This window comes from Bidens hawaiensis, unplaced genomic scaffold (assembly GCF_021521415.1).
Source record: "Bidens hawaiensis isolate Kalapana, Puna unplaced genomic scaffold, B.hawaiensis_p1.1 tig00026588_1, whole genome shotgun sequence".
Classification (NCBI taxonomy): domain Eukaryota; kingdom Viridiplantae; phylum Streptophyta; class Magnoliopsida; order Asterales; family Asteraceae; genus Bidens; species Bidens hawaiensis.
This window is the reverse complement of record NW_027494267.1, coordinates 41,188-68,551: the sequence shown is the minus strand read 5'-3', so window position 1 is coordinate 68,551 and position 27,364 is coordinate 41,188. Positions and strand designations below refer to the sequence as shown.

At 38.4% G+C, this 27,364-nt stretch overlaps 2 protein-coding genes across 2 annotated transcripts; one reads left to right on the top strand and one right to left on the bottom strand.

Annotated features, from left to right (window-relative positions):
• The first annotated feature begins 7,731 nt into the window (after nucleotides 1-7,731).
• Nucleotides 7,732-9,311, top strand: LOC143573589 (uncharacterized). The gene is made up of 2 exons (XM_077058427.1): nucleotides 7,732-8,205; nucleotides 9,243-9,311. Exons 1-2 carry the CDS (start codon nucleotides 7,732-7,734, stop codon nucleotides 9,309-9,311), a joined length of 543 nt encoding a protein of 180 aa, XP_076914542.1.
• Nucleotides 9,312-26,139: 16,828 nt separating this feature from the next.
• Nucleotides 26,140-26,673, bottom strand: LOC143573587 (uncharacterized). Its single transcript, XM_077058426.1, has one exon. It carries the CDS (start codon nucleotides 26,671-26,673, stop codon nucleotides 26,140-26,142), a length of 534 nt encoding a protein of 177 aa, XP_076914541.1.
• Between the last annotated feature and the right edge of the window lie 691 nt (nucleotides 26,674-27,364).

The following is a 27,364-nucleotide window of genomic DNA, read 5'->3' as shown; positions in this document are numbered from 1 at the left end:
AATCTGGTGATAGCCTTTGTAGGCATCCAGGAAACATTTGAGCTTGAATGGCGCCACGGAGTCCACTTTTGCGTCGATGTTTGGGAGGGGGTAACAGTCTTTCGGACATGCTTTGTTGAGGTCCTTGAAGTCAATACACATCCTCCATGACCCGTTGCTTTTCTTTACCATCACAGGATTGGCTACCCACGTCTGGTATCGGATCGGGCGGATGATGTTTGCGCGCAACAGGTCCTCCACTTGCTCATTCATGGCCTTCGCCTTTTCATCCCCCATGATTCTCTTTTTCTGAGCAATTGGCTCCACCGACTTGAACGTGTTAAGAGAATGTTGCGCCAAGTCTCGCGGGACCCCAGTCATATCGGAGTGTTGCCACGCGAAGACCGACGTGTATTTTGTGAGCAACCTTTTCATTCTCAATCTCGTTTCGTCTGAAATGGTAGCGCCAATTGTGACCGTTTGCTCTGGGAATTTTGGGTTTAAAATCCACTTCTCTGGCGCATTGTCCGCCATTGGAAGTTTCATTCTCCCTTCCCGCGGCGTACTTGTCACTGCGCACAAATGATCGCGATAAACAAATGTTACGCCTGTTGGTGTAGGGAACCCCAATGCGCCGTGCGCTGGCGACGGTACAGCATTAAATTGGGCAATCGTTCCCCTACCCAGGATCATATTGTGGCATGACGTGGTGGGCAAGACCAAGAAGTTGACAACTTCGGCTCGCTTGTGCTCATCATCCCCCATAGTTAGTTCAAACTGAATTTGACCTAGGGGATGGATGATTTCATTTGAAACACCACAAATTGGTGCGTTCACCATCTCGAGCCGCGCTTGGTCTGCCGGGTCTAACTTTCTGAAACATTGCTCATACATAATGTCAGATTCGCTTCCAGTGTCCACCAGGACCTTTGACACTTCGTAATGAGCAATGTGTGTGGTGATGACGAGAGGGCTGCTGATTGAAGGGCCTCCCCTGATTCTTGGGAAGATAACTTGCTGCTCGCGCCAATCTCCGTGGATTTGCGCGCTTCTCTTTTTTGACGTCTGCCCTTGTCGTCCTCCCTCAGCCACACAGATTCTTTTGTATTTCTTGCTGGCAGAGGCTCCTTCCGGTTGCTCATCTTCTATTCTTTGGTTTTTCACCAAGTGAGCCAGCCTGCCTGATTTTACATCCTTCTCGATCGCATCCTTTAAATGATGGCATGCGTCGGTGTTGTGGCCCGGGGATCTGTGAAATTCACAATATTTGCCACTGTTTTGCGGTCCCTTGTAGTGTAGTTGCTTGGGGGGCTTGAATTGGACATTCTCAGTACTTAACACCTGTGAAGGTGTTTTAGTGAGGGGAGTCCATATTCTTGGCAGAGGTCTGCTAGGATCTCTGCCGCCCTCCCTCTTGTCACCCTCCCCGCGATTACGAACATCTTTTTGGGGCTGGGGTGAGCTTGGTTGCGTTTGCTTTTCTGCGGAAGAAAAACTTGTTGGTTGCAACCTGGACCATACAGAGTTCTGTTTGGCTCTCTTCTCTTTGCTGCGCGGTGATTCAGCCTGATGCGCTCTTTCTCTTGCCCTATCTTGGGCAATCTGTTTTTCATTTCTCGCGAAAACTCGCGATGCTTCCATCAGTTTTGCCCAAGTGGTGGGCATACCATCTCTGCTTACGAGAGCTCGGCGGAGTTGATCACTGCGCGCGCCTTGTATAAAAGCCACGCGCAGGAGTTGCTCAGTTATACCCCCGATTGCCAGAGACTCCTGATTGAAACGAGTGATGTAGTCCTCAATCGTTTCATCATTCCTGCGCACGCAGTGCATGATGTCATCAGGATCGCGCGTGTGTCTGCGCTGCTGTACGAAGTGGGCTTGGAACTTTTCCAATAGTTCCTCGAACCCATCAATTTGCCCAGTTGGCAAGCTCTCGAACCAGACACGCGCCGCGCCCGTAAGGCAGCGGGCAAACATGTGACACCATGTTGGCATCGTCCAGCTCTCTAGGTTTCCCGTGTTATAGAAACCTTGCAAAAAGTCATCTGGATCTGTTGTACCATCATATTTGCCCAGACCACTTGGCATCTTGGTCTTGTGCTGGATGGGGGCCTTAGCGATGCGCTCAGTAAATTTTGAGTGCTTCACTAAGATGGCCGGCCTGTACGGCGTGGTTACGTCCACTTGCCCCCTCACTGGCGGGCTGTACGGCATGTGCAGATCCAGATCTGCTCTGGCTCCAGGCGCCATGTTCACAGGCGCGCGGAGTTGTGAGCCTCCTGCATGAGTATCTCGCGTCTTCCTCATGCTATGCACTTCTTCATCACTGAACTCAGTGTGTGCAGTGTGAACAGAATGTCCTTCTTCCGGCGCGCGCGGCCTTTTTGTAGTCTGCTTATCAAACGCTTGCCTTTGTGTTTGGTCGGCTAGCTTTTTCTGTTTGACCATTTCATTGTACTTTTCCAGTAGACGCCGCTGCTCGTTTATGAGCCATTCATTCGGATCATTTGTTTCTTCTTCTGGACCCATTGGTCCTTTCAGTTTCGCGCCGGCAAGATTTTGTAACGTGAGATCGTCTGGAGGAGTTTCAGTCTGGCCGTGAGGGGTTGTGATGAGGGGACGGTTACTGGTGGTGCGCGTAGAATCACGCGGCACCCTCAGAAACTGCTGTCCCTCATTGACACCCTCACGTTCAATATCCTCCAGAGCTTGATCAGCGTTACGAACGCCAGAAACCATGGTGATTGATTTTTTTTTTATGTAGATCTGATGAGATCTGATTGCCGTTTGTAACAGTGGATGGCGCCAATGAAGAAACGTGGATCTACTCGCTGGTAGCAGATCTACTTTCCTCGGGTTTTGATTGTACTATTTCACCGTTGGTTCTTCTGGATCTGTGTTCTTCCACCTACAAAATGAACAACGCCGTTAACTTACCCCTCAGAAAGGGACAGAGGGGTCCTCTTTGGGGTAACCCTCCGGCGTGAGAATAAGTATATGGTGGAGAAGATAATAATAATGTGAGAGTCAGGGAATCTCAAGAGTATTGCTTAATAGCTGAATACCCTATGATTGTGTGACTGTCTGTTTGTATGTAACTGACTGTGAGTGAATGTAATTCAATATGATTGAATGTGATATCACTGCCTGTAACTGTCAATGATTGAGTATGAATGTGTCCATCAAAGTGGAGTTGATGCTGTATTTATAGTGCTAGGGTTTCCACTGGTTGGGCTCAACCTCGTTGGCCTCCTCCAATCGCACTGCGCCACGTGTCCTCTGGGACACCTGGCGCTTTCTCGTTGGTTGTAATCACGTGGTAGCACATGTGTCATGCTGAGTTGTCGACCTTTCATTTGGCAGCTGTCAACATCAGCATATCCTTACTCCTTAAAAAGATGCCTTCTGGAAGGTTGTCTGACGTGAACAATCAAGGTTGCCCTAATCCTGCTTTGGATAAGGACGAGGTCGATTATGTGCATGTGTGATATGCGCCAATCCTGAGGATGCGCGAGGTCTTCTCTTTATTCTCACGCGCAGATATTTCATGCGCAGATGTGATATGCACGAGCATGTGATATGCGCCGCGCGCTGGTGCGCCGCGCGCATATGTGATGCGCGAGCATATGTGTGCCTGGGCAGATGTGATATGCACGAGCATGTGATATGCGCCGCGCGCATATGTGATGCGCGAGCATATGTGTGCCTGGGCATATGATGCCTGAGCATGTTTTGTATGCGCCATGCGCATAGGTTTTGGCTTTGTGCCTTCATAATGTGTTTATCTTGTGGGTTGACCCGCCTTGCTCGGTGTTGAGGCGGGTACATACCTCTTCAATGTTGAAGTAGCATAAGTTGTACACAGTTCACATCTTTGTGGACCAAACTTTAATTCAAAATGTTAAAAGTAATAAGAACTTTAGATTATAAGGTTATTGAAGAAATCTTTGTAGGAATTGTTGCCAGAAAAATGAACGAGAACAAATTTGCTTTAGATCACTTGGGTTTACTTATTGGTTAGAGTTGTGGACCACACCAATATAATTATTTTAGTTTAATTTGTTATATCTAATAATAAATTTATTAGAACTCTTACTAGAGAGGCATTACGGTTATGTCACACAAAATTAACGAAACAAGAAAACGGTGTTAGTGGGAGTGGTGCTAATTGTAACTGAAATGAAATCGCAAGGGCTAAAAAGGCTGATTTCAAACTATTAAAATAAAATAGTTTATTTGAAAAAATCACATAGAAAAAAACAATATTCTACTCTCTAAACAAAATTATGAGATCTCAATATTTAATAATGCTTATACGTAAAGAACTTTATAGTTAACTAGCTTTTAGCCCTTTTATTACAGGTTTTCTTTACATTTGTCGTTTATAATATTGTGAATATAGTTTTTTTGAGATTTTAATTTATTTATTGCAAGTAATATACTTTTTATGGTCGTTCATGTTCATTTTTAGATGAAACATTGAATGAATAATTTACTTAACGTTTTATATTTGTTCGTTTGTGTTCATTTAAGTGTGTTTATTTATATTTGTTTATGCTTGTTTGTATTCGTTTACGTTTGCTCATATATGCTCATGTACATTCGTTTACCTTTGTTCTATGTTCGTTTACGTTCGAAATCTTCATGAACTATTCATTTAAATTTTAAGTGATCGAACATTTAACTCGGGTTTGTATCAAAGAGTATTAAGATCAAAACCTAAATTAGGCACATTTTTATAAATTTAACATCTATCTATATATTAAAGCAACAAAATTTTTCCACTTGTCATTCAATTAGACCCTCCACATAGGCTCTAAGTGTATAAGTTTCCATTTTTATTTTTCGTTCATGAATGATAAAATGAAAAATATGTTGTTGGTGGGAATTGAACTCAATACCTTAATTTTAAAATGTTTATGCTTACCAACTCAACTAGGATTAACTGATATTGACTTTCTCTTTTTCTTAATTGGTATAAATCACAATCTTTCATTTTATTACTTTTAAAATGCAAATACAAATTATTCTTACTAATCTATGTATTTTAGTAAATTATCTATATCTTATAAATCCATCTATATATTAAAGCAACACAATTTTTTCACTTGTCATTCAATTAGACCCTCCACATAGGCTCTAAGTGTACAAGTTTCCATTTTTATTTTTCGTTCATGAATGATAAAATGAAAAATATGTTGTTGGTGGGAATTGAACTCAATACATTAATTTTAAAATGTTTATGCTTATCAACTCAACTAGGATTAACTGATATTGACTTTCTCTTTTTCTTAATTGGTATAAATCACAATCTTCCATTTTATTACTTTTAAAATACAAATACAAATTATTCTTACTAATCTATGTATTTTAGTAAATTATTTATATCTTATGAATCCATAAGATATGTTAATATATATTTTATTAAATTTAACCTTTTTATTTTACTTTTTAACAACCCGTGTATCACACGGGCTCTATCCTAGTAATATAGTATGTTAGTAATTTGCCATCAGTAACAACCGTTCTAGGCCTGGAATCAAGGTTAGTGTGGTGATGGTGGAATGAGTGATGAAGATAAAAATGGGTTGACATGGATAGCGTTTCATAAATAGAAGCGAAGGTATAGGGGCGACCAGATCTGAACCTGTGGTCGATTAATACGTGTCCATTCGGCGATTAAGGAGAAACCAACAAAGAAGGGGGGGTTGATGTAGGTGACGATGGTATTTCATGCATGAGATGAGATTGACGATGGCGGGTGGTAATCGGAAGTTACCCGTGATCAAGAGGATAGACCAATGACGAAGAATATGCAGAGAAGAAAAATTAAATTAGGTTTTTCACAAATAAATGAAATATTATAACTTGTTTAAAGACTATCCGGGTTTGATGAGACCCATGACCCGCGAAAATTATTATATGATAATTAAAGGTCTGACAAATAAATGAGATGTACGCTATAACACGTTTAAAGGTTATTCAGGTTTGATGAAACCCATGTTCCACAAGATTTATAACCTAAATGGGTCTAAACGGGGTCAGATGAATGAGAGCTCACAATTTAGAATTGAAACAATATGATAGTTTAATACGGAGGGGGAGCGACAAGAAAGTGTAACACGAGATTTTTTATCAGGAAATTATTGTTATTATATAGGAAAATTGGTTTTAAATAATCCCAACTATCACATATTGGTAAATAATAGGCCTAACTTTGCTCTTGGCTAGTGGCGGTCATAACTAAAGGGGTATTTGTTTTTAACGGGCCGCGACTAACGGATGTTAATCCCGTTAGTGATTTGCTGACGTTGACCTTCTTCTCCGTCCGGAAACCTGCAACTCGCCTCCATTCTCCCTAATATCATCACACCGTCTCCCTCCCTCTTCAAAACACATTGGAAATTTGAAAATGAAGTACATTACATCTTCTTCCATGGCCAATCCCTAGATACCAAACCCGATCTTATTTTCAAAAATTCGAAATCAATGTTACACAATCTACAAAATAATCATAGGGCTTTTGTTAAGGGGGTTAAAACGAGTCGAATGAAGTGTCAATTACCTCGAATGACGCACGATTGACGAGGGTGGACTTCGCCGGAGACAACAACGGCGACACGTCGGTTTGGTTTCGTATGAGGGGAAAGATAGAGAGAGACGGTGTAATGATATTAGGGAGAATGGAGGCGAGTTGCAGGTTTCCGGCCGGAGAAGAAGGTCAACGTCAGCAAATCACTAACGGGGTTAACATCCGTTAGTCGTGGCCTGTTAAAAACAAATACCCCTTTAGTTAGGACCGCCACCAGCCAAGTGCAAAGTTGGGCATGTTATTTGCCAATAGGTGATAGTTAGGATTATTTAAAACCAATTTTCCTATTATATATAGCATTTAAGAGTTTTTGTACTGTTAAGTGCCCATCGGGCCACTAGGCGACACTATATGTGTTCACGACATTTTATTTTACTCCAGGTACCGTCACGAAAACTAATCGACTGCCAATTTTGTTTTTGTCTTTGTTTTTGTTTTTTGTTTTACATAGGCTCAACGCCTCGATGCTTGAGATCGACAACACCCAGGTCTTCCTGACACCCGAGTTTTACTTACCGACACCACCCCATTTGTCCACCTTAATTTTTATATTTTTTTTTTGTTTTCTTTTTGGTTTTTAGTTGCAGTATCATAACGCACGTAACCGAAACGACCAAATTTGCATCGACTTACCTTCTCAACATCAGGGACCGACAACTTATCACCGCATAGGTTTTACCAACCTACACACCGGTTAAAACACATAGATATAGATACAATCCAAATGAAATGCACACAAAGATTTTTTTTTACTTTAACCCGTTTAAATTTTAGCAAAAAAATAGCAAAAGAAAAAAAATTTAAATAAAAAAATTTGTAAAAAAACGCAATTTAATCCTATAAACTTTTGCATAAATATCTCAAAATAACCTAAACATTATCCATGGGCCATGGACCTGGGCCCACTACTACTTAACACACCAGCCGAAATTATCATCACTCACTTCTGACACAAACACACGACTTGTCTATAAGAATAAGGTTTTGTTTAAGGTTCCAAAATCCCCATTTACTCTTCACATGAAACGGTCTCTTTCCATTTCCACCGTTATCGTTCCTTATTCTTAAAACTTCTAATCCAATATTATTATTATTATTATTATTATTATTATTATTATTATTATTATTATTATTATTATTATTATTCCTTCAATCCAGCAATGCAATCAGAAATCGACTCAACCTCAATATCCTCAGCATCTCCTTACATTGTTCAAAGCCCCTCACGTGACTCTCATGATGACAAATCATCAACCAATAGTCACACGACCCCGGTCGAGTCTCCGACGCATCCATCACACTCACGGATGTCCTCGGAGAGTCGTGTTTCGGGGCCGTATCGGTTTTCGATGATAGGAAAACATCATGATCATCATGAACATGAGTTTTTGAATAATAATAATAATAATAATATTAAGAATAAGAAGAAAAGGTGGCCACCTTTGTTTAGTGTGATTGATGAGGAGGATGTTGAGGGTTATGGGTACGATGATGATTATAATTATGATGATCGACAAGTTACGAGACAGTGTCGGGTTGTGATGCTTGTTATGGGATTTGTGATGGTTTTTATTACTGTTTGTGTTATCATTTGGGGAGTCAGTAGACATTACAAATTTCAGGTTCAAATGAAGGTAAGTAATTAAAAACCCTATTTTGTTAATTTTTTCTTTTAGTAGTATAGTTTTAAGAACAAAAATTACCATGTATTTATTTTTAGTTTTGTTTTTTTAATAAAAAACAAAGAGATAATTATGTGATGCGTATGACAGTTAAAGCAAAATAAACAGAAAAGTTTAGTTAAAAAGTTTTTAATTTAAAATTGAAGTATGTTAATATCACATGTAATTTGTTGGTAATGAAATGATTATAAAGTATGTGAACTTTTGAGTGGAGATTTTATATTTTTATCGGTTTTGTCATTCAAAATTACTTACCCACCTTAATATTGTAATTGAAGTTTTTTGGAATTGTATTAAATAAAAAAATATTGAATCTAAAAAAAATTATACATACTTTTCATGTGAAGGATTTGGAATCCAAAATAAGCATATTTTAATTTAATGTTTAAGATACTATATATATATATATATTAGAACGGCGACTTTCTTATATTTAGGCTACCGCACTCTCCAAATTTGGAAAGCTCCGATGCCCCATTCTGGTCAGACTATGTTGTCTTAACCTGGCCCACGTTAGCTTCAGAGTTTGGCTTGGGCGTTCCCCTGGGTAACCTTATTGCCGACTGTCACTTGACAGCCGTTGTGCCATCACAAGAGCAGAACTCTTTGTCGTAACACACGGTGGGACGAAAACCGGATGCCACCATAAGATGTTATATTTATGTTTGGTGTTTGATACTTGATTAATTTTCCATATAATTTTTATAATTAAATATTTAATATAATATTTTTATATAGTATTGCAAGATACAAGTTAATATTTAATATTTCGATTTGATCTTTATTATATTTTAATATTTTTTATTTGTGAATTTACATGTATTATTTAGCTTTTCTTTTAAATTAATAGCTATACTTATTTCATAATATTATAATTATATTGTTATATATTAGTGTCTCACTACGTACTGTTAAAAGTAATTTTTTAACTACTATTTATTATTATAATTTATTAGTTATATTTAATTTAATATTTTGGATTTTTGTAGTTAAATTTATTATGTAACATACTCTTTAATATTTTAGATTTACTTTTGACATTCCTGTTTGATCCTTAAGTATTAAATTAACTTCTATCTTTCAACTTATTATTTTTTTTTTTGAAAATTGACTTTCATTAAAAACAAACACAACCAACGACTATCACCAAGACGGAGAAAGACGCTGAAATCCAAAAGCCAAAAACAACAATCACGTTACATCAAATAAACATCATCTTTTCCAATCCACTACCCCTATCTTAGATCTATTTTTGTACCAAAGAAAACCCAAAGATTTTATATCCGCAACCATTTCTACCACCTTAGTGTTCTTACCCGAAAAAATCTTTTCATTCCTAGCCCGCCAAATCCTCCAACAAGTAATTATGACAATTCCATGAATAATCAATCTCTTGTTCCCCGTCGCACCACAAACCTTATGCACTTCCACCAAATCATTGACATGAAAAACAAAAGATCTAGGGATGTTGCACCATGAACCAATCGCATTCCAAACGGCCATAGAAATGAAACACCCGGTTAACAAGTGCTCGAGCGATTCCTCATTACTCTCACATAAAGCGCAACTATGATCATCACAATGCAAATGACGTCTAGCTAAAGTCTCCTTGGTTGGAAGACTATCCAGAACGGCCCTCCACATAAAAATATTACATTTTTTCGGGACCCAATCGCTCCATTGGAAACCGAAACTCCCAGCATCCACAACGGACCGCACCATCCATCTTTTAATCGACGAAACCTCGAACTCTTTGCAGCTACCAACCGCCCAAGACCATGAATCTTCACGGTCAACCATCACCACCCCTTAAAGGAGATCTTCCAACTCTTTCTTCTCGATCACCTCCTGTTGGGAGCAAGGAGCTCTAAGCCAATCCCACACAATGCGACGAGAAGATCCAGTGACCACCAACCGATCTGCTAACAAGACATTTTTATGTTTTTCCACCGCATATAAGGACGGATACTTGTCCATAATCGGCGCCGAACCCAACCACAAATCCATCCAAAACCGAACTTGGCGACCATTCCCAACTGTGGCCCGGATCACTCTATTAAAACCCACACCATCAACCTTAAATTTGTTCCAAAACATGACACAATTCTTCCAAACCCCGGGAACCCCATTATTAACCGGAGCAAGCCCCCAACAGCGCGAGGACCCGTGAATAGACAACACTACTCTTCTCCACATCGCGTGATGACCGAATTTTTTATGCTATTCAACCTAATAAATGCCCCAATTAAATTATCGCATTTAAGTTATTTTTATCTATTAATGCTATAATTAAATGCTAAGTATGGTTAAGGCATGCATTAATTATTGTATTAAAAGTAGTTGATACTGAAATTACCTATATGTCATTATGAACTGATATCTTGTGTTACAGAATTGGAAATTGAACAATTTTTATTATGGAGAAGGATCGGATAATACAGGAGTTCCAACCAAATTTTTGACGATAAATTGTTCGGTGAAGATGAACATTCATAATCCGGCTACATTTTTCGGCATTCATGTTTCATCTACATCGCTAAATCTTTTCTATTCACAAATCATAGTTGGAAGTGGTCAGGTAATTTAAATTATTTTTGTAAATTCAAAATCTTTTAATTTAAGAAAATTTCAGCAAAGTTATATACATTTACTTCTTTTTTTGTATTTTTATCAGTTTATGAACTATTATCAACCAAAGAAAAGCGGCAGGAAAATATCAGTAAACGTGGAAGGTCGAAAGGTTCCGCTTTATGGAGTTGGTGAGGGCTTTGTTATGTCAAGCAACAATGGTAGCCTTCTATTGAAGTTAGAGTTTGTGGTTCGTTCACAAGCCTACTTGGTGGGTTCGTTGGTGAAGACGATCCATCATCGTCGAATCTTCTGTATTTTGAAAATCGATTCTCAAAACAACAAAGTCATTGAGTTTAATGAGGAGGCATGTTCTTATAGTTGGAATTGAAATGTAAATCAAGATGTGTTATTCAGCTTCCCCTTTTTACTTAATTTATCAAATATATATGCTAGTAAGTGTGACCTTTGAATTACATTTAGTTTTTTGTTGTAGATTTTATGTTCAACGATAATAAGAGAATAGGGTAGTCATTCTAGGGGGTTGCAAGTTGTGGTCCAGTTCGGTTATTACTCTTAACCATAGCCATAACCGCAAGCTTCGGTTATGGGATATCTTTAACAATAATCATAGCCGAACTTCAGTTTTGGTTAATCGTATTAAAGGATATATTTATATTAGGAGTATATTTGATATAAAATACATCTTTAACAAAAACAAATTTTAACAAAAATCTGAAGTAAATACACATTACATCAAATGAAAATTGAATGGATGAATGATTGAATGTTAATATATATACATATTCTCAAGGTTTTTGTTACAACATTGACACAAATACTCAATCCATACATACATACATGCTCATCTCGATGTAAGCATGCCTAATTTTTTTCGGTTCGGTTCAGTTATGAAACAACCTTAACCATACCATAACCGATTAATTCGTTAATCAAATCACCTTAACCATAACTGTTGGTTAAATTGTTTGGATGGCGGTTCAGTTACTGGTTAATCTTTGTTAAACGGTTAAGGTCTGCTCACGTCTTTCATCTTGCACAACATGTATGCATATATGAAGGGGTCTAAATGAAAATTGGAACGTATTCTAGCTCATGAACCATTTTATTTTATGGTTGTCTGATTTGATTAGTGTGCTCATCATAGAGTAGTCAAATGGACAAATATTGGGGCTGATCATGATTCAGGGGATAGAAAGAGACACAATGGTCTTTGGATCTTAACCAAATGATTCAAGAGAGCTAAAAGTTTCTTCTCTAGATCACAATTATCAGGAATTTTATACATATGATATGTACAATTTGACTTATCAAAGAATATGCAAAAGTCTCGCAATACCAAAACATTATTATATTTGAGTACAACTCCGTTTTCTATAAAGTTTATATCGGAGTGTAGAAATTCTTTTTTAATATAATTGACGTTGGGCGGAGCAATGCGATAGAAATTTTGTGCATGTATATCTATAACCTGACCAATCAAAGCATGTGTAGAAGTTGCTTATGTAGGACCGTCTTAAAAAATCGTTAAAATTGTTTGGGGCGAAGAGGAGAAAACAATTGGGCCTTCGGTAAAAAGAGTTTTTTTTTGTTGGGCTCAAACAATTAAATTTTTAAATAGACTTATTGGTTATGATTTGGGTTAAGTAACATTTGTTTATAAAAATTGGCTTAAATGAATTTGGTAATTGTGTTTAACATTAAAAATACATAACTTTTTTTTCCAAAAAAACATATACATATAGGCCTACCGGGATGATTGGGCCAGGGACGGCCCCCCAACCTCCACCCCCTCCCAAAAAAAAACGGCCTTGCGTTTACAATACTAAAAAAATATATTTTAATATACCTTTGTTTTTAATTAAAATTTATATCTGAATGTTGTGCAAAAAGATAGACATAATCGAAATGTTGAGAAAAGAGTATCCTTAAAATTGGGCCTATGTGATGCGGCAAAATATTTGTACATGTATATTTACAATCTGACATATCAAAGCAAATTCGAAAGTCATTTGTGATATCAAAAAAATAATTTATTTTGAATACAATTCCGTATTTGGTTAAAATTTATATCGGTCCGTCAAAATAACCTAGTTCGTCAGTTCTATTAGTTCAATTAGTGGAAATCAGTTAAATCCGTTAACTGACTTAATAAAGTTAACTTCGTTTAACTCCATTAAGTCTAATAAGTATAGTTAATATAATTAACCCCGGTTAGCAAGTTATTAAAGTTAGCTTTAATTAGCATGGTCCGTTACCTAAATTAATTTAGTTAACTTCGTTAACTTGGTTATGATAGTGTAGCTAATCTTGTTAATTAAAGCAACCCTGTTAGGACAGTTAGTTATGTTAGTTAGTTATGTGGTTAATTAACGCATGTGTATGTTAAACAATTAGTCGTGTTCAGCTAAAGAAAGAAATTACTGTTAACTCAGAACGCTTCAGGATCCAAATGAGTTTCTAGCCATTTCTTTCTGAACATTTTGAGACTCTGCGTACACTCGTAAGTAAGAAAGTTAATATGCTTGCCTTAATTAGCAGGATATATTGTATGTGAATGTTATATATTATTATATATTTCCAATGCCTTGTTTGTGGGCTGCTTAGTCCAAAACGGTTTGAAGCCCAACGAAAATTAATATGGTGCTCATATTGCAATAAATTCAATTAGTTTAACAATTTTATTGTTAACTCTTAATATTTAAATTATATAACCAAATTAGAAACAACATATTCATTGCATTTAATAAAGTGCCTATGCCATTCACCAAATATAATATGTACCCCATAAAATAAATTGATGAATACTTTTTACTCGTTTTAACGCATTGTCTCTTCAATATTAAAATCCAAATATGAACAGAAGACGAGTAAAAATGATGAAAACAACCCCAAAGATACTCAAAAGTGTTGGAAATATTTATATGAAAATATGTATAATTTATACCACATCAGTAATGAATGGTTGAAACTTAATATTCAATAAAAACTTTTAGTTAACTCTGATATTTAGAACTGTGTTTATGAGTAAATCTAACGTTAAGTACGGTGCCCGGTTTCAGGGCCTTACACAGCAATACTCCACTCTTTCCAAAGAATTGCATAACTCTGAAACCTGAAAAAGGTCCAAATTGATTAGAAGAATACCGGTCTACTGGCCAGCAGTCTGAAGACATTCGGATGGGAACTCTAGCATTTGTGGGAGCCAGCTAGTGACTCATCTGATTGCCATTATGTCGCCCCTTGTACATCTTTTTTCTCACCTCCCAACTCAGAAGGGGCCATTCACCAAAGTTTCCCTCATCAATAAACTAACTATAACTAACTTAATATTAAAACCGGTCAAAAAACAATAAAGGTTGAGTAGGGGAAGTCGTTTATCTAGACAATAGTTGGTTCTTACATAAACTATACTATATGCAATGAGTTCTCTGTCCGATTGTGTGTGTTTAGTTCAAGTAATTATCATTTTATAAATTTAGAACCTTGGTAAACTTATGTTAAAACTAATACTTAAAAATATATATTAGCACACGCACATCAGTTGATAATTTACATATGTGTAATAAACGTTTGAAAATTAAAAAAAAAATAGTGTTAAGTACTTAAATGTGTCCATAGACAAATATGCCACTTAACCACATAAAAACAAGCATTAAGCGTTATATCTTATGGATTACAATTTGTGTTACTTCAATTTTAAGAAGTCCACTTTGCAACACATTTATACACACACACACACAATAATGGGAGATTTTGTGCATCGTCACTTGTACATCATGCTTTAGTGATATTCTTTACTTTACCTAATTTTTTTGTATTTTTACTTTTGGCCCAACACTTTTTATAGTTTACACATGTGTCACAAATATTTTTTAGTTTTAACCCTCAACATTTTATCACTTTCAACTTTGATCTCATATACTTTTCATCTTTTATAATTTTTTTGTTTAAGGTTTCGGTCTAAATTTAACGAGTTAACATGTTACAATGCGTGCATGTGGTTCAACGTTTTTTATGTCTATTTTCTCCCGTTTAACGATCCCGTCGCAACGCGTAGATGTGAAGTTCACTTGGTTATTTTTATTCTATATTTTACATTTTGGTTTAATATTTGTGTGTTAACACGATGCAACAAGTGTGTGCGGTTCAATGCTTTTAGGTCTACTTTTTTTTGGTTTTCTTAATAATTAGCGAAAGTTACTGGTCGCGGGTGATGGGATGGTAACTGAAGGCGGTGGCGACGGTGGTCATACTTTCAAATGGAGTGGACGTGTAAATACATGATTTTACACCCCCACCGCAACGCGAGGGTGGTAATACTAGTTATAATATATAAAATAGATAAGAATTTGACGTAGATGAAGTAAACTCCACTCATATGCGGTTCTTTAAAAAAGAAGAATATCAAATAACCATGAAACATTTATGTAGAAACATGAAATGAATCTGACCTGATCCATGACGATGTTCCCCGGTCTTCGAGATGAACGAACCACGACTCGATCTTCTTCTCCGGTAGCTTAAGATCTGCAATGGTTTTTGGGGGTGTGGAGGTGACTGCTAAGAAATCTCAAGGATCTCTTGTTTACAGACACAAAAATGGTTATGGTGGTGGCTCTTATTGAGAACAACCAACCCTTAATAAGGAGGTGGAGACCTCCTTATATAGGGAGCCTCATGGCCACCATCATGGTACCCTAATGGGCCTAGCCCAGTTAGGGTTACCTCCACAAAACCCCCTCAGCCCAATAATATTGTATTAGCCCATATAATAAAACAAGCCAAACATAATAAATTAAGGTCGTAAGCCGGGTTTAGTACCATACCCCTACAAGCCCCCCAAGTCCAGTGTTGCTCCTAGGCGTGCAAGCGTTTAGGTGGAGCTCTGGACTTCATAAGGTGTGTTAGGATATGAGACGGTTTTTCCCCCTTTCTTCGGCCTTGTCTTTATTGTCTTTGAGTTTTGAGAGGTTTTCTCCATGATGGTGACATGTTGTGATCCTTATGATAATAATGGTGCACTGGCATGAATAAGATATAGCACGCATCATAACAATAGTGGCGCGGGGCCTGATAAAAGATAGAGTGCGCATCTCGATAATAATGTAACGCAACTTGCGCGCGAGGCAGCTTACGAGCTATAAAAATAATGAAGCTTGCGCGCGAAGCGACTTACGAGCTATAAAATAATGAAGCATGCGCGAGTTGCGGCTTATAAGCTATAATATGATGATAATGACTGGCCCACAAGGGCCTCTTCTACGCAGGATGACTATCCCGGCTTGTCTTCGAAATAATAATGGAGGCACAAACGGCCAGATAATAGGTGCTTGTGCGACTCGTAGCCGAACCTGCAAAAACATATCAACTAAAAGTGGATGTATTACAAGGTTCCCATCCTCGGGCAAATTATGAGGTGTGCCCAACCTACGCTGGCGCGTGGCCTTTTGGGATATTATTAGGCTCCCGACCTTTATGTTTGGCGCGTGGCCATGTGGGATATTATTAGGCTCCCGACCTTTATGTTTGGCGCGTGGCCATTTGGGATATTATTAGGCTCCCGACCTTTATGTTTGGCGCGTTGCCGTTTGGGATATTATTAGGCTCCCGACCTTTATGTTTGGCGCGTGGCCGTTTGGGATATTATTAGGCTTCTGACCTTTATGTTCGGCGCGTGGTCGTTTGGGATATTATTAGGCTCCTGACCTTTATGTTCGGCGCGTGGCCGTTTGGGATATTATTAGGCTCCTGACCTTTATGTTCGGCGCGTGGCCGTTTGGGATATTATTAGGCTCCTGACCTTTATGTTCGGCGCGTGGCCGTTTGGGATATTATTAGGCTCCTGACCTTTATGTTCGGCGCGTGGCCGTTTGGGATATTATTAGGCTCCCAACCTTTATGTTTGGCGCGTGGCATGGCGGGAGTTGAGCGCGCATGCATGGCGGGGAGTTGAGCTCGCATGCATGGCGGAGTTGAGCGCGCATGCATGGCGAAGGGTTGAGCGCGCATGCATGGCGGGGTTGAGCGCGCATGCATGGTGGAGAGTTGAGCGCGCATGCATGGCGGGAGTTGAGCGCGCATGCATGGCGAAGGGTTGAGCGTGCATGCATGGCGGGGTTGAGCGCGCATGCATGGCGGAGAGTTGAGCGCGCATGCATGGCGGGAGTTGAGCGCGCATGCATGGGGGAGAGTTGAGCGCGCATGCATGGGGGAGAGTTGAGCGCGCATGCAAGGCGGGAGTTGAGCGCGCATGCATGGCGGGGTTGAGCGCGCATGCATGGCGGGGTTGAGCGCGCATGCATGGCGGAGGGTTGAGCGCGCATGCATGGCGGGGAGTTGAGCGCGCATGCATGGGGGGAGTTGAGCGCGCATGCATGGCGGGAGTTGAGCGCGCATGCATGGCGGGGTTGAGCACGCATGCATGGCGGCGAGTTGCGCACAAGCATGGTAGAGGGTTGCGCGCACATGCATGGCGTTGGAGTCATCTACGTAAAACCAAGAGCATGGAGTCGTCTTTCGAACTCACATGGTGGTTTCCGCGGGCGCGCATGTATGGCTGCGGAGTGAGGATCCGCGGGCGCGCGTGCATGGCGGCGGAATGGTGACCCGCTGGCGAACATGCACGGTGGCAGTCTTTTGCGCAAAACCCACATGGTGGTTTCCGCGGTGGTTTTCGCGGGCGCTCACGCATGTCGGCGGAATGGTGACCCGCTGGCGAGCATGCATGGTGGCAGTCTTCTGCGCAAAACCCACATGGTGGCAGTCTTTTGCGCAAAACCCACATGGTGGTTTCCGCGGTGGCGGAGTTTTTCTGACTGTTAACTTTAGTTGCTCTAGTGGTGATGGAGGAGCACCGATGTACACAGCCTGTTATTCTTCTGTGCATTCCTTTTTGCTCCCAATTTTTTGCTTTGTGGCCATAGATCTAGAACTTATTCCAGCATTGAACACTGAAAAATCAGATCTGGATCCGGCACCCATTGCGTGTGAACGCAGATCTGCGTCACTCCAGAAACACAGATCTGGAAGCATCTTTTAGATCTATGGATCTTTTTGAGCTTTAATAGAACAAATCTTGAAGCATCTTTCTGTAAACTTCCAGATCTGGATTTTTCTTGGGAGAAAATGGATGAACAGATCTGAATAATGGATGAACAGATCCGAGAACCGAGACGAAAATCGAAGGGTAGCTCGTTGCCGTCCCACGGATGGCGCCAATGTAGAAACATGAAATGAATCTGACCTGATCCATGACGATGTTCCCCGGTCTTCGAGATGAACGAACCACGACTCGATCTTCTTCTCCGGTAGCTTAAGATCTGCAATGGTTTTTGGGGGTGTGGAGGTGACTGCTAAGAAATCTCAAGGATCTCTTGTTTACAGACACAAAAATGGTTATGGTGGTGGCTCTTATTGAGAACAACCAACCCTTAATAAGGAGGTGGAGACCTCCTTATATAGGGAGCCTCATGGCCACCATCATGGTACCCTAATGGGCCTAGCCCAGTTAGGGTTACCTCCACAAAACCCCTTCAGCCCAATAATATTGTATTAGCCCATATAATAAAACAAGCCAAACATAATAAATTAAGGTCGTAAGCCGGGTTTAGTACCATACCCCTACACTCCGATATAAACTTTATAGAAAACGGAGTTGTACTCAAATATAATAATTTTTTGGTATTGCGAGACTGTAGAAGCATGAAATGAATCTGACCTGATCCATGACGATGTTCCCCGGTCTTCGAGATGAACGAACCACGACTCGATCTTCTTCTCCGGTAGCTTAAGATCTGCAATGGTTTTTGGGGGTGTGGAGGTGACTGCTAAGAAATCTCAAGGATCTCTTGTTTACAGACACAAAAATGGTTATGGTGGTGGCTCTTATTGAGAACAACCAACCCTTAATAAGGAGGTGGAGACCTCCTTATATAGGGAGCCTCATGGCCACCATCATGGTACCCTAATGGGCCTAGCCCAGTTAGGGTTACCTCCACAAAACCCCCCTCAGCCCAATAATATTGTATTAGCCCATATAATAAAACAAGCCAAACATAATAAATTAAGGTCGTAAGCCGGGTTTAGTACCATACCCCTACAATTTACAAACATTTATTTTACTTAAATGTTAATATCAGTGAAATAATTCATTGATCTTTAGATAACCCATACAAAACATGAATGATAATATAAATGGACTTTTATTATAGGTTATATCATGTTTCATACATTACCATAGAATACAAAACATGTTAACGCCAAACATTTCTAATCTGCCGGTTATTTGGAAAGTATCATTAAAAGCAGATACCTAAAATCCATTTGGTCTTACCAACCAATAACATTTTTGATTATCACCACGATAACTGACATAACATGAGCGTTGAATATCTTTATCAAACAAATTCAAAGATCGGAATTTTGAAACCCACCAAAAGTAGCTGTAGAAAAGAGTGCGGCAAAAAATGTTGTCACAAAATGACCATTTATAGACATCATTGAATGGAATTGTATGATTACCAAGATCATCATCTCCTTATTTGACATGAGCAACAATATTATCTGTAATAGCGCTCATAACAAAAATATCCCATTTGTTAATATAGCAGAAAGGAGTCACAGAGATGGTCGAAGATGATAAAATGAGAAGGGTGAAGAGGCCATGCATTGTTTGAGATTAAGAAACCAACTTACATTTAGCAAACTCACACACACACACACACACATATATATATATATATATATATATTTGTGTGTAGGAAGGTTTAAAATAAAGTCTTCTATGTAAATATGATACTATACTTCTTAAATAGGACACTATATAGTTTTTAGCACACAATAGATCTAAATCATCAACTACCATGCTCTAAAGGCCTAGATCTATTCCTAGGCTTTTTAGGAAACTATGTATTTTTACCGTAACCCTACCCTAGAGAAAGGTTTAGATAAAAATTAATACTTCAGTAGGAAAAGTAGGAAGCCTTAAAATAAAAATGTCACACCCCAACCTAAGGCGGAAATGCCGGGGCGTGAGCATGATTGTTCACGGCTCGAAGATACTATCATGAATATAAATGACAATATCTATTTAATTATTTTATTTCAAATGTACACACAATATCCAAATATAGCAAAACGAATCAACTACATAAATATAATAAATTTAAATTATGTTTGTCTTCATTAAATCCTATGGTCTTGTCTAAATATCCGAACTTCATTCTCAATTCACATGATAACCTGCATATGCATAGAAAATATAAAGAGTTTGTCAACAAAAAGTTGAGTGAGATTATCACCGGTTTTGCAATGATATAAATAAGCATAACGTAGTAAATTGCGGTAAATGAATCAAACCATAAGCAAGTAGTTAGACCGTTAACAAGCGAATTGTAACATTTCGGGTTTTCACTATTTATTTGCTTTTGTTTTAACATTGTACGAACATTTTTGGATCCTAATCTTTAATAGGAATTTGCTTTTATAAGTATCTAAATTCCCTTATGTTCATTTTTGACCCTTCATGTTTTATATTATGTATGTTTATGATTTATATAGGAAATAGTTCACTAAATGACCAACAAATCAAACTATAGGGACTATTTGAGACAACTTGTGATACATGACCCCCTGGATGCCGGAGTGCCACGCGGCGGCGGCGGTCCTTCTGGCTGCGCAGCGTGGTGGGAAACCTGGGCAGAATCTTAAGCAATCTCGTTTCTTAAATTCGTTTATGGTATAAAATCGTCTATATTAAGCGTAATCGAGAAAAGTAAGGACCAAGAAAGCCTAATATAACTAAAATACAATCCTAGATCGTTTCTTAATGATCAAGGGAGGATATTTATGATTATATTCAATGATTTTATCATAAAAGTCATGTATTCTTACCTAAACGAGTAAAAAGCCCATATTTAGTTCGTCTTTGCTATTCTTATATAAACAAGCCTCATTCATCTGCCATAAGACTTTACCATAAACCCTAAGAGCCTCCTCCAGTCGTCATACCCTCTGGCCAGCTTGTATTCTCTCGGTTTTTGCTTATTGGTTGAAGATTCAAGCTTGTTTTGCATGCGTGCGGATCTTTGACTCGTTATAGCTCTTGATCCTTTCACTTTCCGGGTAAGTTATAATGTAAAATCATTCATATACCTTCCCTAGTCAATAATCTTCAATCAATTTCGGTGGTTGAAGGGTGTTGACTGGTCAATTCACTTAAAACTCGTTAAAGGGCAAAATAGTCAACAAGTTTGACTATCCGATTTTTCATACTTCTTGTCGAATTCAACGTTCGGTCCAGAAGACTTTTATTCTCGTAAAGTACTTTTAAGGCTACTGACCAAAAACTGACTTTCGACTCGCTGTTCGGATTCTGGTCAGTACCAGCTCGCTTAAATCTTAAAACAAACATAACTTGAGTTCTAAACATCCGTTTGGATTGATTCCAGCGGCCACGAGTTCATTTTTAATTGTATTATCATATCTCACAGATTCATAGCTTGATTTGTTTATAACATGTGACGTGTAGTGGACGACTCGCTTATTCGTTAGCTCACTTATTCGTATCTATATTCATTTGCCATTAGTCTAAGGTGAGTTTATCATTCCCCTATTTTACCAATTTTCACAATGTTTTGGGGACATATGCGTACCTATCCGTATTTTATACTATATATACAAATCAAACAAATGCATACGTGTAATTGTGAGTGACTTAATCAAATATACGTGCTATATGCTTACTTGTGTTAATATTCATTCATTCGTATATTGTGTTAATATTCATTCATTCGTATATTGTGATTACTATTCATTCATTCGTATATTGGAGAGGTACAACGTATTACCATGTATTGGGTGCTCATGCTATTGACCAACGCCCGATTCACTTGGCAACGGTCTACATACTTGTTATGGTTTGATTATATTTACCGCACTTATCACGTAATGCTTATTTATATTGTTGTGTCAAAACTGGTGATATTCTCACTCAACTTTATGTTGACAAACTACATTTTATACGCATATGCAGGTTGCTTGTATTGAAGATTGAAGTTTGGACACGTAGACAAGACCTTAGGATATAATCAAGATAATCATTATTTGAGTTTATATTCATGTATTTAAATGCTTTGTTATATTTGAATATTGTGTGTACATTTGAAATAAAATAATTAAATAGATATTGTCACATTTATATTATGATAGTATCTTCGAGCTGTGAGCAATCGGATCACATCCAGACATTTTTGCCTTAGGTTGAGGTGTGACACGAATCGGGCGTTAGTAATTAATATGAGCACCCTATACATGGGAATATGTTGGACCCCTCCGAAATATACGAATGAATGAATATTAACACAAGTAAGCATGTAACATGTATATTTGATTAAGTCACACACAATCACACGTTTGCTATTGTTTGATAATATATATATACCTATTCTAATAAAGTAAAATAAATGTGGACACTTGTCATATTTTAGTTAATTTTTACAATTTTTTTCCTGCCAAAACTAATATACCATAATATATGTAATAAATCAATAATTATTCACTTTCCTTTTACACTATATTTATATAATATCAATATATTTTTATAAATATAAATATTAACATATTATTTTACTATATATTTCAAGATACTTGGTGAATTCCAAAAATCAACAAAAAATCATGTTTCTCAAATGAAATTGTTTCGGGTTTTTTGTGGAAGTTAAATTTGATTTTATGGGTTAAAAGTTGGTAAATAGATTGTTTGGTACAAGTTAACTACATTTAGGTCAAAAATTGTTTCGGGTCAAAAATGAAATTTTTGAATATTTTTAAAAGTTTGAGAATGCAAAATAGATTTATCGTCAAATTTGTTGTGTGTTCAAAGTGTTGACTTTAAAATGTCAAAAGTATGAACGTTAGAATATTAAACATGATTCGGGTTTCAAGTTTATTTTTAAGGGCAATTTTTGAAATAATCAAAAGGTTCGAGATTTGGCAAATTGATGACTATTTTTCCCTCAACTATTAAAATTTAAGAAAAGATTGCGAACGTTTTCTACATGCCACCCCCATGCCTATCAATGCTTCTATCTTTTTATCAAATTTGAAATATTTATGCCAACATTAATTTTTCCTTCAATGGTGATCAGAACGTTGTATGGGAAACATGTCATGCAAAACTATGCTCAAATGAAACAAAATATTCATAAAATTGAATGGGTTAACATGCTATTTTTTATGTTGTCGTTATGACAAAGTCGAGAATCCCTCTGAAACTTATCAAAATCTTTTTTATGATGTAGCTCAGAAAAACTTAGTTCTTGAAGAATATCCACTGCTACAATAGAAAGAAGCATTCTTAGGTATGTTTTTGCACAAACATTTTTTTTATTAAGTTTATTTAAAAAATCATTTTGTGATATAAATAAAATCAATTTATGTACACATAGTATATATACAAGCATAGATGTAATACATATTTTCATTTATGCTATGTAATAATTTGTTTTACTTGTAATTTTATAATTTCAATTATCCCGTGTGTGACACGGGCTCTAAAACTAGTATATATAGTATGAAATACGAATAATACGCATATGTCCCCAAAACATTTAGAAAACTTAGTAAAATAGGGGAATGATAAAACTCACCTTAGAATAAAGGCAAGTGAATACAATTAAGAATAAACGAGTTAACGAATAAACGAATCGTCCACTACGCGTCAAACGATATAAACAATCAAAACCTGAAACTTTGAGATATGGTAATATAAGTAAAAACGAGCTCGTTGCCGCTGGAATCAATCCAAACGGACGTTTAGAACTCCAGTTATGTCAAATTAAACGTTTAAGCGGGTTGGTACTGACCAGAATCCGAACAGCGACTCGGAAGTCAAGTTTTGGTCAGTAGCCTTAAAATTTCGTTACGAGAATAAAAGTCTTCTAGACCGAATATTGAATCCGACTAGAAGTATGAGAAAACGTAAAGTCAAACTTGTTAACTGTTTGGCCCTTTAATGAATTTTAAACGAATTGACCAGCCAACACCCTTCAACCACCAAAATTGATTGAATTTTATTGACTAGGGAGTATGTATGAACGATTTCTTAGTTTACAACTTACCCGGAAAGTGAAAGAATCAAGAGAAACGAAGAGTCAAAGGTCCATACGTATGCAAAGTCAACCTTCAAGCTTGTATCTTCAATCAAATAAGCAAAAACCGAAGAGTTTGATGATGACCAGAAGCATGTGACGGCTGGGAATGATATATTAGGGTTTATGAAAGTTTATGGCAGATATTATATGATGTGTTTATATAGACTAAGCAAAACAACAACAACAACAACAATCATACCCAGTAAATCCCACATATAGCAAAAACTATTTTAGTAGAGTCTGGGGAGGGTGAGATGTAGGCAGGCCTTACCTCTATCCCTAGGGAATAGAGAGGCTGCTTCCAAGGGACCCCCGGCTTCAAAACAACCAACATAAAAGTAGAATAGTAAATAAAGTATAAAATATACTATTGAAAAGTGTAATATTTAGTACTAACGAGAAAAAAAATGATAAGTAAAATAATCATAATAAATAATAGTATTAGTAGTAAAAATAAACAATACTGGTAACAGAAAACAAATTATACCAAGATGGTAAGGTTATGGCTCTAAGACATATTTATAAACAAAACTATATCATCTCCTTAGAAGTCCTTAACCTTAATCCTACGTCTCCAAGAAGTCCTATCGTCAACCATATCCTCTGAGAGATGCAGGTTTATCAAATCGTGCCTAATCGTCTCCTCCCAAGTTAATTTGGGTCTACCTTTACCTCTCTTGCTTTCTATAGTAATGTTCTCTACGCATCTAACAGGATCTGTCGTTTGTCTTCTCTTCACGTGTCCAAACCACTTCAATCTCCCTTCCCTTTATCTTATCTGATATATTAGCTACCCCTAATCTTTCCCGGAAAACGTCGTTTCTTATTCGGTCAGATCTTGTATTCCCAAACATCCATCTCAACATTCTCATCTCTGTTACCTCTAGCTTACGTGTGCCTTCTTAATGGCCCAACAATCTGTTCCATATAACATTGCCGGTAGAATGGCAACCCTATAAAATTTCCCCTTTAATTTATTTGGGAATCTCCTGTCACACAAAACTCCTGTAGCTACTTTCCATCTACACCAACCTACCTGGACGCGATTGTTCACGTCACTATCTATGCCCCCGTCACTCTGGACAAACGACCCTAAATACTTGAACTTTGTTGTTTGTGGTACCGCTTGGCCTTCGATGGTGATTTGGATCTCCTCGTTGCCATTTAGCCCACTAAAGTCACAGTGGAGATACTCGGTCTTTGAGCGACTAATTTTTAGGCCCTTCCTCTCTAAAGCCACTCGCCATTCCTCTAGCCTCCTATTTTTATCTTGTTTACTCTTGGAAACTAGCACAATATCGTTTGCGAAGATCATGCACCACGGGATTATCTCTTGAATCGACTTTGACAGCTCGTCTAGGACTACTGCAAAAAGAAAGGGGCTCAACGCTGAACCTTGATGGAGACCTATCTCCACCGGGAAGGAGGCAGTATCCCCCATAGGCGAACGAACGATTGTTTCAGTCCTAGCATACATATCCCGAACTATGTCTACATATTTCCTGGGTACACCTCTACCCTCAAGGCTATCCCAAAGCAGTTGACGTGGCACACTATCATACGCCTTTTCTAGGTCAATGAACACCATATGCAGATCTCGTTTTTTCTCTCTATACTTTTCCATCAATCTTCTTAGTATATGTATCGCCTCTGTAGTAGATCGCCCCGGCATGAATCCAAACTGGTTTACCGTAACCTGAGTTTCCCGTCTAATTCTAGCCTCAATAACTCTTTCCCATAGTTTCATAGTATGGCTTACAACTTAATTCCTCTATAGTTTCCACAACATTGAGCATCTCCTTTGTTCTTATAGATGGGGACTACAACACTACTCCTCCATTGATCTGGCATCTTACCAGTTTTGAAAATAATATTAAACAAATTAGTTAACCATAAGACTCCTTCCTCTCCTCAAATATCTCCATGCTTCTATAGGTATGTTGTCTGGGCCAATCGCCTTTGCCCTTCCCATCTTCCTTAAAGCAGCTCCCACCTCCTCCTGTGTGATGCGCCGACAGTAGCAAATATTTCGTTGTTGTCTTTGTGTCTATTGTGTTCTCGTTTTCGCCATGGTAGGCCCTCCCGTTGTTGAAAAGACCGTGGAAGTAGGTTTGCCATCTCAGCTTGATGTCCTGCTCTTTGACTAGCACTCGTCCATCCCCCCCCCCTTTATGAACTTCACAGCCTCGAAATCTTGCCTCTTACGCTCCCTAGCTTTGGCAATTTTGAACATATGATGCTCCCCCTCTTTTATTTCTAGTCGTTTATACATCCGTTTATAGGATGTGTTCTTTGCTTCCGCCACCACCTTTTTTGCTTCTTTCTTTGCCTTTCTATAAGCATTCCTCAAACCCACTCTCTTCGCTTCGTCTGTGGACCTGATAAGCTCTTTAAAACTCTCTTGCTTATCCTTTATCTTGTCTTGCACATCCTTATTCCACCACGATGACTCCTTATGTCCGCATATCATTCCCGTTGTGACCCCGAGTGCCTGCTTAGCTACTTGAGTAATCTTTGTCGCCATAGCCTCCCACATCTGGCTTGCATCCCCATGTAGTCCAACTAGTGTCGGCAAGAGCACTCTATTCTTGAAAAGAGGAGACTTGTCATCCTTTAAATTTCTCCAACAAATCTTGGGTGTGCATTTCTTCTCCCTTCCGGGCAGCCTGTTTCTCATCTCTATATCCGCCACTAATAATCGGTGTTGTGTTACTACTGTCTCCCAAGGTATAACTTTGCAGTCCTTCCACCGACGTCGATCTCCTTGCCTCATCAATAAATAGTCTATCTGCGTATTGCGTCCCCCGCTGCTAAACGTAATCAGATGTGAATCCCTCTTTTTAAAGAACGAGTTTATGATACCAAGTCGTGAGCCATCGCGAAGTCTAGAAGATGTGTGCTTGACTCATTCCTATTACCAAAACCGAACCCCCCATGTACGGTATCAAAACCATCCCTCTCAATCCCAATGTGTCCATTAAAATCACCCCCTATACAAATTGTTTCATTCCTAGGTATGGCCCCTACAACTGCATCTAAACTATCCCAAAACTCTTTCTTTTCTTGATCTCCTAGTCCTATATGTGGCGCATAAGCACATACCACCACAACTACTTCTAACCCTAGTACTAGCCTAAGCACCATAATCCTATCGTTATGCCTTATGACCTCTACCACATTTGAGTGCAATTCTTTAGACACTAGAAAACCCACCCCATTCCTAGCCCCATTAGACCCTGAATACCACAACTTATACCCATTTCACTCGGCCCCTTTATGCCCTTTCCACCTAGTTTATTGAAGACACACTATATGTACCCTACGCTTTTTAAGTACATCTACCAACTCCAACAACTTACCATTTAAGG